At 38.6% G+C, this 19,458-nt stretch overlaps 1 protein-coding gene across 10 annotated transcripts in view; it reads left to right on the forward strand.

Annotated features, from left to right (window-relative positions):
• RUNX1T1 (RUNX1 partner transcriptional co-repressor 1) overlaps nucleotides 1-17,740 on the forward strand; it is a 771,548-nt gene extending 753,808 nt beyond the window's left edge. For 9 of the 10 annotated variants that reach the window (XM_044065460.1, XM_044065459.1, XM_044065462.1 and 6 more), the window contains one exon: nucleotides 12,717-17,740. In XM_044065460.1, the coding sequence (XP_043921395.1) occupies nucleotides 12,717-12,995 (279 nt within the window). In that variant the 3' untranslated portion in view covers nucleotides 12,996-17,740. The remainder of the gene's footprint in view (nucleotides 1-12,716) is intronic. The other variant, XM_044065467.1, reaches the window with a different exon arrangement.
• Nucleotides 17,741-19,458: the final 1,718 nt, after the last annotated feature.

A 19,458-nucleotide genomic window follows, 5' to 3' on the forward strand; every position in this document is an offset into this window, starting at 1 on the left:
TACACATGCTGATATATGGTTTCAAGTCCCAACCTATCCAGTTTTGACGATAACTTATCTAATATTACTTTCTCTATTATTTTTCCACAATACGAAAGTAGACTTAAGGCTCTGCATGACTTAGGGTTTGTCCTACTCCCCTGTCCCTTAAAGACAGGTTTAATAAGCGCATGTCTCCAATCTTGATGAATCTCCCATATTTTTTTGACGTAGTTAGTAATATATAAAATGTTACTATGAGTTCTTGCTGAAGTGTTCTCAGATCATTATTACTAATTCCGTTTCCACCTTGTTTTTTGTTTGGATCTAGTTTGTGCAGTTCTTTTTCAATGTAATCTAATTTGATTCCAGTATTTGAGGTTACCTGGATGGTTACTAGGATAACTTATCACCCCTTTTGTGGAGCCAAGCTGTTTTGCATAAGATTTTGTAAATATATCTTTAATCTGTTGTGTCAGAATAAATTTTAGAATCTGCATGCAGTTTATCAGTTTGTATGTCTTTACTCCTTCCACATCTTATGTATCTGTAAAAAGGTATGAGTATCGTATTTCTGGTAAGTGTACTTGTCAACTATTTAATTTTCTAGAACTCTCTCTCTCCTTTTTCACATTTTGTGCTGTCTCATAAAATATGGTTAAAAATGTTATCAAGCATATATCAATACAAAGGACAGACTTTTTCTGTGTTGGTATATGCTCAGTTTACAATAAGTATGCTGATAGGTCTGTCCAGTCATTGTGCACGTTTATGAATAAAGATGAGACTTTATTGTATAATTACTGTTATTCCATATCTCCATTGCTTTCTGTGTCATGGCACAGAACAGAAACAAAGACAAAGAAGTCTAAAAAAAATCTAATAATGCATGTTTATTTTTTCTCTGTGATAAATTTGCCTCTCAGTACAAATTCTTTAATCTGTTGTTTATATTTGTACCAGGGTGGCACACATGTTGCACCTTTCCTTTTCTTCCTACCTTTAGGCAATGGTGTTTGAGAGGCATTATTCATCTCCGTAGCATCCCACTCACCCTTCCTTATTTTTTTCCTTTTACCAGCTTACATAATTTTTATGATTGTGTTCTTTGTTTTTTTTTTCTTTCTTGGAATCCTCCATCTCTATTGTGTCATATTTTTCTTCTCATCAGGAAGGCAGAGCTGAAACAATATAAGATCTGGTGCAGGTGGCATACTTTCATTTCACTCTGTTTTCAAACCGGAGGTGTTTTCATTCTTAGCAGTTCAAGCTTTGGTCAAGTTTAGTGTTTATGGTTGCAAACTTAACCCATAGTTAGTGACTGGGGAGTTAATTTTGAAGTTTTAAATTTGCAGTAGCTACATCAGTCTCTTATTGTTGCTGTTTTGAATTTCTTCTACATTTTTGTCATTATTTTACCAGGAGTGCATAATGAGGACACTGGTGTCAGGTTCTCAATCATAAATATGTCATAGCCTATGATGCAGTGTGTCAGTTGATTCTTTCAAGTTTACAAAAAAATATTAGCTGCAGTGGCAGGTGATAAATGTATTCCTTTTCAGCACCAGTGTCAAACTACAGAATTATTTCACCTCGTATATGTAAATTGCACGGTTTGACTTCTGCAAGCCTTTACAGAAATGTCAGCCATGGTCCCTTAGTGTTGTAGAGCAAATTACCAGTCTGTACATTGTTTTTTTTTCAAGATGCGTTGTACTGCACCAAAGTTCTGTATGTCCAGAAGCAGAAAGTAACAGAAAGAGGAAAGTAGTAATGAAGAGGTTAAATGTCTGACACTTCCAGTACGATTTATTCTTATTTTCCTTGACATGCTGTCTGTAGTGATATTAACTTCTTCTAAGGAGTTAAATCATAGTTTTCCTTCACCAGTGCAGACAGCCAGCTTACAGAAGAAAGACATTCATTGTGCTTTTTGGAATATGGAGGAAGGATTGTTTATAGTGTAGAACTGTCAGGCCCTGGTGGAAATAATAGATCCTGACAGCTGCAAGATTCAACTGATTTTAAGCAGAGCTGTAATGCAGCCACAAGTTCTAGAATCAAAACCAGCTGATGCCTGACTTAAAAGTCCATGTTCCCAGCCATTTAACTACCAGCAAGCACATCTGTTTCTGTGTTAATGTGTGTGTGTGTGTGTGTGTGTGTGTGTGTGTGTGTGTGTGTGTGTGTGTGTGTGTGTGTGTGTGTGTTTTGTAGAATGTATTTTTAAAGATGGTAGCAATTTCATTTTGCAAAGTAAAAATGAGAGACTGGGTCAGCACATGCATTAGCAATTATCTGGTTTAGTCCATGTGTTTAATCAGCTTGAGTTATGAATTCATAAGCCATATGATTTTAATCTACTGGAGCCATTGAGTACTACAGCCTTACCATCTTCATTGCTGCCAGAAGGCTATGGTGCCAATACTAAATTCATATAACCCACTTCCTGTGGAAGCCTTGCATTTCATTAAGAATTTAATTTCCCTGAAATTTTATTGGGATCATTTTTGGTACATAGGATAGAAAAGAAACTGAAGCAGCAAGCTGTGTTTAACACTGTATGGTTACATATACTGTCTCGTTTGATACTGTGTAATTACAAATGTTTAGCTGTTTGGGTAGTGGTAATTTATAAATGTTTTAAAAATGTGACCGTGATCCTGGAATCATTACTCAACCAGCATTTGAGAGGTAGCTATTTTTATTTAAATGCAAAGGGTCAGAGAGTCAGTATACAAATTGATAGTTGTGACTAATTCAAATTTAAATCACTTTTTAGGCAGAAAACAAATGCTTTCACCAAGTTTCTTGGGAAAGAATTGTTTTTTCTTGGCAATGTGCCCTTCAGAAAAGGCTTTCAGTTGTAGTCATGTCTGTAGTTGTTTTGCTCAGAAAGTAACTACCATTACTGCCTAGTCCTATATCATAAGAACTGCTGCTGTTTGTGGCCCTCTGTTTGGGTTCAGGGGCAGTCTAGGGCTGTTGAGGGACAGCTGTGAGAGGGGAAAAATTATTTACATTTTTGTCCAGTAAGGCGAAAGAATCTCTGCTGTCAGAAGCTTTGGCTGCCAGGATAGTCTGGAGACCTTGTCCTTGTATTCAGTATCTTACAGGCTCCTGAGGGGTGACCTGTGCCTACCCTACAGATCCAGTTCTTCTTAACCTACTTTTCCATGACAAACTGTGCAGCCAATGCCAGAACCATGAATCTCGGTCTTCATCAAGAAGTAAAACTAGGTGGAGAGAGAGAGTTTCATCACCTAGCACCTCCTCTTGTTCAAGAATAGACTCCCCTGCATGTCAAGCATCCTTTAAACATAGCTTGGACAGCTTGGATGGGTGTTCTTAAATTTATCCATTGACTTAAATGTGCTGCTTTCCTTGCAAAAGGTGGTAGAACCCTGAGGGTGGGTGTTTGCAAGATGCACTTGGCCTCTGGTCATACTTGCATTGTAATAGCCTATAATCACAAAGGCCCACAACTACTGTCTCCGTTATCTGTGTGACCATAATGAATTTGGTGGATAGAGATCATTATATAAATGGTGTGTATGTGTAGATGCTTTTATGTTTTGCTCCTTGGGTACAGATAGGTGACAGTAACTGATCAATACAGATATGAACCTGTACCAATTTTGCTTGATTAAAAACAAGTGATGTAGGCAGAGGGTTCATCTACTTCCCCATTTTTGCCTTATAGATTTTGACCTCATTGTGTGGCTTTCAACTGTGCCGTTGAGCAGGGAGATTTTAAAAATGTATAATCAAGGATTAAAAAAAATATTTTGGTTTTAAAAATCACAAGAGACCTTAAATGTTGTAGATGATGTGCTTTTATCACCAAAAGAACATCTGAATTACTTTTGCCACAGGATATGGTTGGTAGGTTCAAGAATTTGATATTTTCATGAAGGCAGCATATATGCTAGATGTATGTAAAAGTGTGTTAACTGTCTTCTACATACATGTTATTCCCAGAGACAAGTTAATTTAGGACAGCAGGTAGTTCTTAACAAACAATAATAGTTAAAAAAAAAAAAAAAAAAAAAAAAAAAAAAAAAAATAAAGTTTGCTTTTGTTTTGTATTTTTTCCCAAAATGTTCCCATTGTTGAACTATATTTAAAAGCAGAATAACTGTAAATTTGTGTTGTTGTGGCGTGAGTTAAACAATGGACTGTGAGAAACATGCAAACATCCATTTTGCCATTCTGCTTGTGTAGTGTCCAATTTTTTGGACTTCTGTCTATAAACGTGCTTGTGGTTCACATTCTCATGTTTGTGTACTTGTCTGTATGCTGCACATGTAAGCACTCGCTGAACCACATTTTTTTATTTATTTGTTAAAGATGTCAATCCATTAGATACAAGCCTCTTTTCAGCCCAAATCAGGAGCATTGTCTGGGTAATTTCCTTTTCTCATTTTTTTGTTTTTTTACTTGTGTCAGCTGGTAGGCTGTTTCATTATCTATAAACAGTATGTATATTAAATGGCATTTTAAGGTCTCATTTTTATCAGAACCTTGGCAGTTGTTTATTGTCACCCCACTTTTCCCCATCATTCTCCCTAAAGTGTGCTTAGTGAATTAATGCTTGTCTTGCAGCATCCATCCTTCTGTGTCATTACACATTTATTAGCTTGCACATTACCGTTTGACTTCCTTTTCACAGCTGGAACGCCATGGATAGGTAGAGGGTCACTGATGGTGATTTACAAGTAATCTGAGGTGATGTGCTTATAGTCTGAGGTGGAATACTTATAATTATTGGTAGTAGCACCTCGGCGCCCCCCCCCCCCCAAAACATACTAGCCTTCAAGAGACTTTGTAACAGGGTTTGAGTTTTACAGTATTTTTATCTGAGAGCTGTTTAGGTGTGCCACCAGACACTTTTGACTGCACAAATTCTTTACTTTGCTGATAACTATCTTAATAAACAACAGAAGGTACACTCTTAATGTTAAATTTCTTGTCGTCCATTTACCATTCACTGAAGAACTGCATTGTGCCCTAATCACCTGCCACTGTTGTCTGTTTATGTGACCAGCAGATACCAGACTGTGTTGTACACTTATGAACTCTCAAACCACTTAAATAATTTTATCAGTGCTTTACTATCATCTGTTTTAAATTTGGCTTACATGCCCAATTTTCTGTCATCAAGAATTATTCTGCATTTGCAGAGGTCAGAAACCACACGCTTTGTATGATCGTGCAGTGTGCTTGGTTACATAGGGATTCAGTTTGTTTCATTTTATTGAGACCTAGTTATTTTGTTCTGTTTCTCTAGATAAGTTCATAAGTAAAGTGTTTCTTCAGGTGTTGCTTTAATGAGTCTACTGTATTTCCATACATGTACACATTCAAAACTGGGGGAAGGAGGCAGTTGTCATTATAATAAACTTTTCCTTGAATGTGGGGTTGTGCATTTTTAAAGTTAGCATTACTTAGAGATTTGGTTGGGGTGTGTGTTTTTTCCCCAAATGTAATGATTAAGGCTATTGTCAGCAGCTTATTTGCTTATGATTTATCAGAATTCAGTAAAATGAGATCTGGTGAATCATCAGGAACCTGGTATGGTAAGGCACAGACACACACACACACACACACACACACACACACACACACACACACACACACACACACACACACACACACACACACACTCTTGTGTATTAACTAAGGTCAGCTAAGCAGAAGTGCCTATTTTGTTTGTGGCCCGTGTGCTTTGGTCATGTGACATACATTTGGAAGTTTTGGGGAGTCAAACTCCAAGCAGTAGGACATAGTATTTGCAGCTTCAAACCATAATTGGCTTAGTTTCTGGTGTCAGTCTAAGGGAGTCCAGTATTTATCAGCATGAAAGGAGATGGTAAACGGACCACTCAGCTTTGCCAGAGATGGCCTGCACCTCACTCCTCCTAGGCTTTCGAATATTAGCTAAAACACTGCTGTCCCCCCATAGTTCCTTTTTTCTGGAATGCCAAACTAAAAGTATTTGCAACATAGCAAATAAAAGAATGCTGACTTTTGTGCAGTCACTGACACATAGTTTAAAAGCAGTGGAGAGTACATCGACAGTACAAGGTTGTAATGTCTTCCATACATTTAGACCAGCTATTACACAGACAGGGACTTAAGGTGGAGGTGTCTCGATTTACGTTAGAAATGTACCTCAAGGCTGGTCAATTAGGGCAGTGCACTTGAGCTTCTCCACAGTCATATCACCGTAGGCAAAATCCCATTACCACTTCCTTGCAAAGCTATAGGTTCTACTCTATGATCCAGGAAACCCATACTTTATATTTAAACCTATTGGAAACACTCACTATCCAACCCAATACCATTTTCATGGGTGACTTTAATTACCCCACTATTAACTGGGAATCGTGTGTGACACCAAATGTACTGGCACAGAGATTCCTGGACTTTATAAACGCAAATACCCTGGACCAGATTGTCAGTCCACCAACCAAGGGTGCAACCATACTGGATCTAGTTGTCACTAATTTCAGAGAGTGCTGCACACCCCCTGTAGTGTAATGTCTTCTCTGGTAAGATCAGACCATAAAATGGTCCCCTTTGAAGTAAAAGTAAAACATATCAATAGGCTGTATAACAGATGGAGGAAAGCCATGGCAAAAATTAGGAGGTGCAGCTCCCAGCAGGACAAAAGCGCTTTCATCAAACTAAACAAACAACTCTACGGACAGATAGTCTACCAAAGCCAAATTTGAGGTAAAGTTGGACTCTCAGGCCAAGGACAACCACAAGGCATTCTTTAGCTATATCTACAACCTTAAAGGCAATGCACAATTGTGTGTAGAACTCATTGTTAATAGAGCCACCTACACTGAGCCAGAAGATATGGCAAAACCTACTGGCCAAAAAAATTAAACTCCAACTTTACCCCCCTCTCCCCCTCAACTTTCCCTCAGGAAGCACCATCAAGTATAACTCTCCCTGCTATCACTAAGGAAGAGGCCCTTAATGCTCTTTCTAAGGCCTAGAACACTGCATCAATTGGCCCAGACAATATCCCACAATGCCTTCTAAATGTCATGAATCATGACCTTTCAGGCTGTCTGGAATCTCTACTTAACTGTAGCCTTCAAACAAGCTTCATGCCTCTTGAATGGAGAACAGAACACTCATCCCTCTGCACAAAGGTGGGCCAACTACAGACCCATAAGTCTCACTATTGTCATATCTAAAGCCATAGAAAGAATTATAAGGGAAATGATCAGTAATGACATGGGAAACCTCCAGACAGTGGACCCAACCCAATTTGGCTTCATGAAGAGTATGCCATGCCTACTCAACGTGGTGGACTTCTTTTGAGAAGGTCACCAAAGCAGTGGATGAGAGCAGAAAGGTTCACATGGTCTACCTTGACCTGGCCAAGGCATTTGACACAGTGCCTCACTTGGGCATTGTTGACAAACTCAAGAGGTTAGGTACAAACCCTTATGTCACTCGCTGGATAGCCAGCTGGCTCACAGACAGGACCCAGGAAGTTAGAGTTGCGGAGTGAACCTCTGCAAAGAGGCCAGTTACAAGCGGAGTCTCTCAGGGATCTGGGACTGCTTCTTTTTGACATTTACTTCTCTGAAGTCGAGGCCAATGTCAGTGGCCTCTGACTGACTAACTTTGCAGATGATTGCAAATTAGGAGTTGTCGTTTCATCCCCAACCAACACAAATGCTCTCCAGGAAGGGCTGACAGATAACTGGTGTCAGAGCCGCAGACTAAAACTACATGCCAAGAAATGCATAATAGTATCCTTTGGGAAGTCATCCATCCCTGGTAACTATGATATAGACAACAGAGCCCTGAGAGTTGACCCAGTAGTCAGAGACTTGGGGACATACACAGACAGTAATCTAGCTTTTGGCCATCCCATGTCTGCAATAGTAAGGAGATCATTCTGTGTTGTGCAACTTATATACAAAGGCATGTCATCTAAGTCCAAATAAGTCATTGTTCCACTGCATTTGGCATACATCAGACCTGTCTAATGCCTGCTTTGGTATTTATCTAACCAGGCATATCCAACAGTTGGAATGTCCCTAGAGGTTCTTCACTAAATGAATACAGGGCATAAGTAACATGTCCTGTGCTGACCACCTCAAGGCCCTATCCCCTGTATTCCATCTCCTACGGGGTGTTTAGGGGAGATATGTGCCTGGCATACAAGGCATTGTCGGTCCCCACTTTGATGGACCTCCTTCAAGTCAGCAAAACAAACATTAATTGCCAGTTACCCATTCTAAGCACTTAAACCTTGCCTGTGATATAAATAGAAAGAAACTGCTGAAGATATATTATCAGAGACTACCCCTTCTCTGGAACAGGCTCCCCATTCATGTAAAGCAGAGTTCCTCCCTAGCCTAATTCAAGAGTAATGTGGACAGTTGGATGAGGAACAGGAAATTCATCCCTGGTTTGGTACCTATGTCTGCTTAGACTTATCAAGGGTACGTGAACTTGTCAAAGATTCAGTATGCATAGCTAGGCTTAAAAAGGCCCTTGTGGTCACTAGCCTAGTAAACACCTATAAACTTGTAACCCATCAAGCTATGCTACCTACACATTCAGAACCCCAAATTGAGGTGGGGTCTGGCTGCCTTTGCTGGATTGTGGCTGCTAACTTACCCTCACTGTGTTGCATAATCCCCATCTCAAACTACATTTGCAGTTTTTTTTTCTGCTCGTATCCATAAATGTGGTGCAGTCCTTACAGTGCTTAGAAATGTTCCTTTGGGGTTTTGGTACAACTGTGTTTACATACCATATGTATGGTGTAAAATCCACTAATCCAGTACTTTTAACATTTGACACTCCCAAGTGCTAATATATCTGTAAAATGCAGTTCTAATAGTATTTGGTGTATTGGTTGTTGTATTTAAAATATAACAACAAGTCATTATTGAGATTGCTCGCACCGGAAGTATAATAGAGCTTGATACACTAAAGTATGATCTAAAAATAGAATAACAGCAAATGGGTGTTGACTCTTCTTATTTAGCTTGCAAAATCTTGGTCCATCCTTTCTTCTACAGTATGGTATGCATACCTTTCACCTGTCCAGTTTTTCGCAGAATGTCCAGATTTTTGCCTCGTATTTTTAGTCTGTTTTTCATAAAAATCATGTTTTTTCTGATAAATTATTGAGGACTGAAGTCACTAAATAATTCCAGGCATTTGAGTTAGACTCCATACCCTTTGGAAAATCCATGATAAGGCAAAACCTATTATAGGTTCATAGGTTCATAGGTTCATACTAGGCTATCTGCCCGAGGGCATTTACAAGCCTAGCCCATAGTTTTGTGGCTTACGCCACCCCTTTAGTATGGGGAACTATACCCATTATTTTGCTGTGCCTCTGTCGAGCAGTGACACTGAGGTAATCCCTGGGGTATATCTGCGATCTCCCATCCATTGGTCAAGATTTCTCTTGAACAAGGCCAGCGAGGTGCTCTGCCTCACATATACCGGGATTTTATTCCACAGCATAGGGAGTCTTTGGGTGATGAATCTATCCCTCCAGCACGTCCTATTAATAGCCGTGTCGAGGTTTAAGTCTCCCGCCCTTGTGGCTCTGATGGATCTAGATTTTTTGAGGTGCAGCATATTCATTAAATCTGGGTTTGACATGGCCTTGTATGTTAGGCAAAGGTCACCTCTGAGCAAGCGGTAAGCGACTGAATAGAGCTGGAGTTCTTTCAGTCGGGCAGCATAGGACAGATGTTTGAGACCCTTTATCCTTTTGGTGAGGAACTTTTGTGGCCTCTCCAGCTGCTGCAAGTGTCGGGTCAGATACATTCCGAATGGGGCATTGTACTCAATCATTGGTCTGATGAGTGATGAGTATAGGGAGACTATGACCTCCCTTGATCTAGATGAGAATCCCTTCATGATAAGGTGGGCAATGTAGAAGGTCTTCCTAACTACTTTAGCTACATGGGTGTCGAATGACAGACTACTATCAACCTGGGTCCCCAGGTCCCTGATAACTTCTTCTGTGCTCAGTGGATTGCCACCTATTTGGTAGCTAGGGTAACCTTGTTTTTCCCGAAGGGTATGACTATGCATTTTTGGCATTTAACTTTAGGCCATGGCTCTGGCACCAGTTATCCGTTTCTGTGAGACCCTTCTGAAGGATATCTGTGTCAGATGTGTTTTCTACTATGGCCCAGTTTGCAGTCATCTGCAAACTTTGTCAGCCATAACCCTCCTGTGTTTGCTTGTACTTGGAAAAGTAGATGCCAAACAAGAGTGGGCCCAGGACTGAGCCCTGTGGTACACCACTTGTGACAGGCTTTGAGTCTGACATGGCGCCAGCAACTCTGACCCTGTGGGTTCTGTCACTCAGCCAGTTTGCAACCCATCTTGTGATGTATGGGTTAACATTTAAGCTGATGAGTTTTTCAATGATACCCGAGTGGGGTATTGTATCAAAGGCCTTCGCCAGATCGAGGTAGGCTGTATGGACTGCCTTTCCTCATCAATGGCTTTGGTGACTGTTTCAAAAGTCAACCAAGTTTAGAAGGCATGATCTGCCTTTGACAAAGCCAAACTGGGATGGATCCAAAGTCTGCAAATTCCTATGTCTTTATTTATGAGGTCCATTATGATCCTCTCCATGGCTTTGCAGATAAGGCTTGTCAAGCTAATGGGCCGGTAATTTCCAGGGTCGGTGGAGGCACCGCCTTTGTGAAGTGGGACCACAGTTGCAGTGCGCCACTCCCTGGGTACGTATCCAGAGGTAAGACTATGATTAAACAGCTGTCCTAGCTGTGGGTTTAATTCCTCGTTGAGTTCGTGGAGCACACAGCCGGGGACACCATCAGGTCCCATGGATGCTGTGTTTTTTGCTTTGGAGAGAGCAGTTCTCACTTGGGCGTTGGAGATGTTTGGGGGGCTGCAATCGCTTGGTATAGATATTTCTGTCAACTTCTCAGTTTATAAGAGAAATATTTAAAAATTGTTCCTATTTTTGGGTTTTTCTCTCTCCAGTAATTGTCTTTGTCCAGATTTCTTGCACTAAGAGGTTGAGAGTTATGATGGTAATTATGGTGAATTATTATAGTGTTTGCTGACTGTGATGCAGGATATACTCCCCAAGTAAAATAACACCTAGGCTATGTATGCCCGCTTTTAACACTGGTGTGGTGCAGTGAATTTTTGGTAGTTATCTTTAAGCACTTACATTTTGCAACTGTGAGAAGAATGTTGTCCTTTAGGGTACATGAGCCATTGACTTTCAAAGTATGTAGATTCTCATATTCAGCTGAATAATGTAGCTAGTAGACCGAGACTTCTGTAGGGGAGTGGTGCATAAGTGTACATGTCTTGGCCTTTGTGTCATGTCATCGTTTGGACAATGCAGTTTATGTATTTAAAGCTTAACATTGCTTTTTGTGATACTAGTTTGAACTTTATTGCTTCCATCTGTGTTGATGAGGTTTATCTTCAAGGCCAGTTTTAGATGTTTAAGTTCATCTATGTGGAGGATATAGATTATTATTATTTTTTTTATTAATTTTAAATATATTACTAGGTGGGTCAGGTAAAGTGCATATGGAGCATTTTTTTTGGGGGGGGGGGCTGTTTATTTTATTGCTTAGCAAAGAACATAGTGGACTTTTATTTACTTTTCCTCAGTAAGTGGCACTGATTAAGATTCGTACTCTTTCAATAAGTCTCTTTTCCATGATGTGTGGAAATGTATACCTGGAAAGAAGTTTCAAATTACTGCAGGGACAGAATGCTCTGTGGTGTATAGCAAGCACCATTGTACATTTGAACTAGTTAAGATATTTCATATTGTCCGTTTAAAGTTCAGGTTACATTAATCTGAATATTTAAGTTGTCCTTGAACCAGTTATGCCACCATTTTTCCCTCCTCTCCCTTTTAGATAGAAAATAACTGAAATAAACATGACATGCATTTGCAGTTCTTTAGCCTAAGAAAGCAGTTACTAAAAACAGGAAATTGGCAAGCACTCTCACTGTATGGGACTTTTTTTTCTATTGCTTAATAAATCTTTCTGGTACATGTCTTTCACAGCTCGGCTACCACTAAAGTTTCAGCTGTTTGCATACCTCTCAACTGTACAGATTTTAGCAGAATGTCCATATTTTGCTTCATAATTTTGTTCGGTTTCTCATAAAAATGTGACATATTGGCAAATCATTGGACTGTACGTTGGGTTGAAGTCAGAAAATGATAAGACATTTGAGTTTCAGACTTCATACTCAAAAAAATCATGCTAATGCAAAACCTATTTCTAGGAGCAATGTTTAAAAAGTGTCCCTATTTTTGGACCTTTGTCTCACCATTATTTATAGCTTTGCCCAGATTTCTTGCTCAAAGAGGCTGAGAGGTATGGCTGTTTAGCAAGTCTTCCTTTTGTTACTGGTCAGGAAGCTGATTTTCTTTTTCAGATGATGCTGCATGATTTCAGCTTCTCATTAATAAGCAAAACATTGATTTCACCCTGCCAAATAAATCCAAGACAACCTGTAAAGAACATAACATTATGGTTTTTATGTGTGATGCTTTTATTAAAAATGTTTATTTCCAAAATGTGTGTTTCCTTCCTCTCGAGCATTTGCTTTTATCTCTTTCTTTTCCTATATCAGTACATGCAATGCATCCCAGGAAAATAAAAATAAATAAGAAAAGTAAACACGTATCTGTGTTAGTAATTACCTGGTTCTTTATTTTGCAGAGCTGCTGGAACTGTGGACGAAAAGCAAGTGAAACATGCAGTGGCTGCAACACTGCACGGTACTGTGGGTCTTTTTGCCAGCACAAGGATTGGGAGAAACACCACCACATTTGTGGACAGACCCTTCAGGGCCAGCAGCAGGGGGATGCACCAACGGTTGGATCTTCTTCAACAGCCAGTAGTGGAGCAGGAAGTCCTCCTGACACACCACCAGCAGCCACACCTAGATCAACCACCCCAGGCACCCCATCTACCATAGAGACAACCCCACGTTCATAGACCAATAAAAAATTATAACAAGTGACTCCTCAAAAAGTCAAAACTCTTTACTAAACTGGTATACTTCAATAGGATGGAACTTCTCTTGAGGTAGTAATTAAAGAAGGCCAGTAACGGGTCATATTGACTTACATAAGAAAACAAAGATATTATTGGTGTTTTTTTTTTCTTTAGAAGACTGAAAGGACAGTAACAAGAAAGAAAACATTTGACCTCCTCCCATTTTTTCTAGTAGCTGGGACTTTAAACTAGATGACCTCATTAACAGATGCTTTACCAAACAGCAAACCAAGGGATTACTAATTGCTGTTTAAAGCAAAAAATAAATTAAGAAAAAAGCTTAACATTTCTGAAGAAAAAAATACATAAAAAGGATACATTGCTCCGTATTCCAGTAATGAAGAGAGAAACCCCCTCAAGGGCATGAACATTGGATATAACAATAGATGTTTTAACAAGATGAATGACATTTATGGGTTACAAACTGAATTTTGAAGACCTGCAGTGAAGTGTGCAGATGTGCACCAGATTGGAATGATCACATATGTTCTTTCTGTTTTGTTTGTTTTTTTTTTTTTCTTTTTTTTTTTTTTTTTTAAGTAATGTCCAGGTCAACACTGTGGAAAATAAAGTTGATTTGAGGTGGGGTAGATTTATGCAGAAGAAATTGATGAAAGGCTTTTTTTTACTGAAAATCAAAATAAGGAACACAGCTTGCCATTTGTTACCACGTTTGGTGGACTTTGTGTTAATCTGCTGCCCCAGGTAGTCCCACAGCATTTGTTCACTAGTGCAAGGTTCTGCAGAGTGAGATTAACATGATCAGTTCCTGCTCATTTATTTGTTCTTTGAAGAAAGAAAAATTAAAAAAAAAAAAGATTTGACAACAAAATGGTGGCTATGACTCCAAACCCTCTCCAATATCTGTCCATTCTCCATACCTTTCCAAAGTTCACTAACACAAGTAGTAGTTCTCTTGGTGTTAAACACTGTCCTGTGAGGTCTCCCAATGATGTTTTTTCTTGTATTATGTGTTGAACAAATGTGAAGAAGCATTGTAGTTTAACCATGCCCACATTTAGTCTTCATACCCTAGCTGGCAAGAAACCTGTATCTTTCTATGCTGCTTTTATATCTGTATGTATTGGTGATATTTCTCTTGTAGTTAAAGAAAGGAAACTACAGAGCTGTCTTTCTTGTCCTACAGAAGAATCCAAGCTATCTCTCCAAGCTGCTAATTCCCTTCCTCTCCTTCTGTCTCTTTGAGGATTTTCTTTTCTGAAAATTAGCATGTTTCATGGAATGCTAAACATAATCTGTGTTTTTGTACAAAGAATGTACATAAATGTATTTTGCACTGTCACAATGATTCCATAGGCATGCAGTTTTCAGATTTCTCTTTTTTTAAAATATGCTAGAGCCATTTCACCAGATTTATTAGTAGCAAAGTGTAGCTGTGATATCTTCTTTTTTATTTTTGACAAGGTTCACTATTATTGGTGAAATTTTTTATATACGACAAAATTTCATACTTTAAAAAACGGACAGTGCATGCATTATCACTGTATGATTAAGTATTGCTGATTTTTTCAAAATTCAGTATATTACTAGAGCTCCAAATGCTGAGGTGTAGATTGACAGCTTTAACACTGCTGAATGCCAGTTTATACACAGTATTATAAAAAGGGAAGTCAGCCAAAGATCGATCTGATGGACCAAAATCTGATTTTTACATAAAGCACCAGTACTTCTCTCCAAATGATTAGCAGATTGAACTGTTTCAGTAATGCTGTTGTGAACAGACTAACCCACTGCTGTCCAGAGTCCAGAGCAGAACTACTTATTTGTCATAGCAACATCAGTCCAGTGTAAGGTTGTGTGCTTTATGGTAGAAAGAGGGAGATGTGGCCAGGACAGTACTTCTGAAGTATGAAGGTTCTGGAATTAGATATATTAGATTTTTTTAAATGTGTGTGTGCATATTTATTTATTTATTTATTTTTCTCTCTAAAAGAAAGTTGATGAGGTACAAAGAGCCTCCAGAATAAGTGACAAAATGGTTGATCAGCTGGCAAGTAAAAATAAACTTCATGTGGCTTATCTAGAGAATATCTTTTGTGAGAATCCCATACTAGAATCTGAGTCTTGTGTTCCAAAAGAAATTGTGGATGTAGCATCTGGCGCAATTTGGTACAGTGTTACAGCATTATCTTCTGTGACAGAAAAGGGCACTGCCATGAAGAGCAGTATTTGCTGGTACAGTTGTGCCAAATGGAAAGTAAACCGGTTGGCTAGAAAAGAAGAATATATACCTTTGGTTTTAACAGTCCTTAGTGCTGTATAATATTAGTACAGTGGTTCCCTCCATCACTACTCTGTGCCAGTCTAAAATAGCAAGGGGTTAATTCCATTTAAGTCTAGTTCTTCAGCAGAGACACTACACCCCCAAAGGAACAAATCACTGATGTGTGCGGCACTTTTTCAGCTGGTCCAGGTGAAGAGTCCCACCCAGTCATCCATACTGACAGGTGAATTTACATGCAGATTATCACCTTTAGCCATTTATAACATTTTTTTTTCTGATCTATTCCAGTATCTTGCCCTCCTACACGCGCGCACACACTCACACACTCACACACTCACACACTCACACACTCACACACTCACACACTCACACACTCACACACTCACACACAAAGCACTTGCAATAGTCATAGCATAGATATGGTGCTCCACTGAAATCTAGTAATGACTGACCAGCAGTGAACAACTTTCAATCACACAGGGCATTGAGTACACATCCAATAGGCCGAACCCACACATCACAGTCTAATCATACCTGTATAGTGGTAGCAGTTTCATGAAGAATAAACAGATTTATGGTGGGTCTGAATTAAATAATGCAGTAAGATGGGAATCGGGATGGTAGTACAGACCTAAACGATGCTGATAAATAAGAGGGAGCCATATGTGAACCAACAGCACATTCCCCCGTATGCAATTAAATTGCATAATTAATGTGGGGTGAAGGCGGCCAGACATCACTATTTGTATTTAGATAACATGTTAAAAGTCTTGTTTCTTTAAATAAGCTCCTTGATCATATTCAGAAAGAAAATTAGGAAGATAGCCAGCAGTGGGGCCATGAGGAGCACTGTCCAGCCTGTCCTTCTTTTTACTACTGAATTCTGTGTAGTTGTACGTGCACAAAATGAAGCAGATTGCATTGAAGAATAAATGCATTAAGGAGCAAGTCAGGTAAGTTGCAAGACCCTGCACTTTAAACTCAGCAGTGTGTCATTAGTGTGTCAGTCAGTCTTGTAATATTGGAGGACTGTATAGGGCAGCATTTAAGTAAAGCACACAACCAGTAACCTCAGTGGGTTCCTTATACAAATTATGGTGCTTTCACACAGATGCTTAACCTCACTTAAGATTCTAGTCTGTTTACGGCCCTGGACAGTTTTTCTTTTCTGTCTCTCTCTTTTTTTTTTCTTTTCTTTTTTTGTTGCAGTGCTGGCTGGAATTATGAAATACCAGCAGGCTTGTAACCTAAAAAGGTTAAAATATCCAAAAATACTGTCTCATACCAGTGTACCTTTTTATCTAGATGCTTTGTTGTGTGTAAAACAGCACTGTTGTTTTGAACACTAATATACAGTAAGGATTAGTGTATTACATTATTTTAATTCAGGGCACCCTGGGTAAAAAAAGAAAAAAAGAAAAAAAAACTAACTACAAAAAACTAAACTCTGAACTCTCTCTCTCTCTAGCTGTCTCTCTCTCTCTCTCGGTCTCCACTTTTCCTCCTGTTTTGCTACAGTCTCCTCAGTGGCAAAAAGTTTCACTCTACCTCTGACAGCATGTATATTGCATCGGTATATAAAACTGGTGCAGTCAAACCAAATGGGCACAAGAGAACCTGGATACCAAAAGTAAAGCTCATACAGCTGCAAAACCATATCACTTCTTGGTAACAATGCAGACCTCATAAACCTAAAGAAAAAAAAAAAAGCTTTTTTGTTAGTTTCCTTTATTGCTTGTCAGTTATATACAGACTATGTGAGAGTATAATTTGTAGGTATAAGACATAAAAATAAGTTCACATCATTGATACAATTGAATGGTGGCCGCTGATAATAGGACATCTTTTCTCACTGTCTCTTTCTCTCTAGTTGTCTTTCTTCTCTCTCTCTCTTTCTGTCTCTGTCTCTTTCTCTATCACTCTCCTGTCATGAGACTTGCGTGTGATGGGGCCGCCTGTCTTTGTGTAGGTGCATGTCGTGGGGATTTTTAACAAGTCAAAAAAACATTAAAGGCTGGTTTACTTATGCAAAAGCATGCCTATGTCTGAAATACATAGAGAGAAGTGACTCCATTTTGTCCGGTTTCTTCAAGGGACAGAAAAACTGGAGACTGTTAAAAGTGAAGATTGAAGTTTTTTTTCTGCTACTTTATTGTGAAAAAAATAAAATAAAATTTAAAGGTGTTGTGCAATACTTAACTCAGACATGTACCACATGTTAATGGTAGACTAACACTGGGGGGGGGACTAGACATCATGGCATTTGTTGGCATACTTCTGAGCTTTCAAGTCTACTATGTCTGAACTGTGGTTTCTTGTTTAACTTTTTTCCTTTTAGTTGGACTGTAATGTATGGTCTGTCAACCTGTGAATCTGAAGTATGATTCGGGTATTGTTGTATTCCTTACTGTGTAATTAAAATGTTAATATCTGTATCTAACCAGTATTCTGTCTCTATTTTTTAGTTTATTATTATTTTACTTTTTGAGTAGATTTCATGTGAGAATATTCTACCTTAGTGGACTATGTGTTCTGATATGTTACTCTTCATGAAAAAAGTGTTTTTACATATGTCTAATACAGTTAGATGATGAACCCTGATTTACATTAACTACATAAGATAGATGACTGTATCATCTCATAAATTAGGCAAAAGTTTCTCAGATCATCCCTAAAAAGTGGCTAAAAGATAAAATATTTTAGGGAAACATGGAGTGTCTGTTGCTTTAATAGTAGTAGCAAAGCAGAAAAAAAAAAGTTTTTTTTGCTGTGAGTTGAATCAGTTGCTTCTGAGTGACAGAGTGACAATTGAGCATAATACATTTTATGGCACTGTGGTGCCTTGATTTCTTTTATTGTGAAGATGGAGAGTGCCATTTCATGCACACTTGCTCATGTTGCCAGCGCAGATTGATTTTAAATCATGATGGTCACGTAAGACAGGAGTATGCATACACCTCTGCAAATACCACACAACTGAAACAGTTAAAAGTTAACTGCAAAAAAAGTTGAAATTGCTAAAAGTATCACTATACCAAAAACCAACCACAAGGAAATTCACACCACCAAAAAATAACAGAACCTTGTATAATAAACCAGCAAGGAAACTTAAACACCGTAATAGCGTCCACTCAGAAGTCTGCTTGACAAAAGCAGCTAATAAACTGAATAGACGCTATTATTGTGTTGATGTTTCCTTGCTGGTTTATTATACAAGGTTCTGTTATTTTTTATTGCTAAAAGCATCTATGACAATAAGTTACTATGTCAGTGAAGCTGGCCTAACTGATTTTGTGATCTTTCAATTTTAATCCATCACCAGGCCTATTGGGAAAGTAGCACTGGCCTTTTCTTGGGGAGAGAGTCAGCATATGGTCTGAGATGTATCTGTAGGTGAGCTTACATGGCACTGGTTTTGGCTTGTTAGGTGGAAGTATTGCTAGATCAAGAGCAAGTAATATTTTAGAGCAGAGCATGAAAAATCACAACTTAAGCAAGATGATCCAAGTGCCATGTAGACACAACGAGAAAGATATGTGGGATTCTTGGATGTGTGTGTGTGTGTATGTATATATATATATATATATATATATATATATATATATATATATATATATATATATTTTTTTTTTTTTTTTTTATCTATATTTATTATTAACTGTTGTAATTGGTTTCATGTTTGCAAGAAATCTTGATGGAAAACTAAAATTCTGTTTTGGAGTGCCAAACAAAGTATGCTTAAGTGCACCTTTGTCAGCACTGGTACCAGTAGATGTTTATTAAAAAGAGTCAGTGCTGCAGAATAATAAGGATAATAAGGAATTGTCTAAAGACAGGCATCTGCCTTACTGTAGAGACACGCAGAGCTGTTTTCCCTACAGCAAGGATGTGTCTGTATGATGCTCATTGTGAAAGAAGAATGAGTAACCATGCCATATTATCTTCTGTTCTGCACAAAGAAGAGCACTTAGTTCTACAACTCTTTCCAGGTGAATTCCAGAGAATAGCAAGTTTCCAGCTTGGGGATTTGTTTTCTAAATTACTTATTTAGAATTTCCTGCCATTGCTTTTGTTACCAGTTTGGGAAAATGTTTTTCCTAAATTTAGAATCTCCTGTTGTTGCGTTTATTACTGTGATTACTGTCTTAGACTTTGGGT

The sequence above is a fragment of the Protopterus annectens genome, chromosome 3.part0 (assembly GCF_019279795.1).
Source record: "Protopterus annectens isolate FY-2018-M chromosome 3.part0, PAN1.0, whole genome shotgun sequence".
NCBI classification, from domain to species: domain Eukaryota; kingdom Metazoa; phylum Chordata; order Ceratodontiformes; family Protopteridae; genus Protopterus; species Protopterus annectens.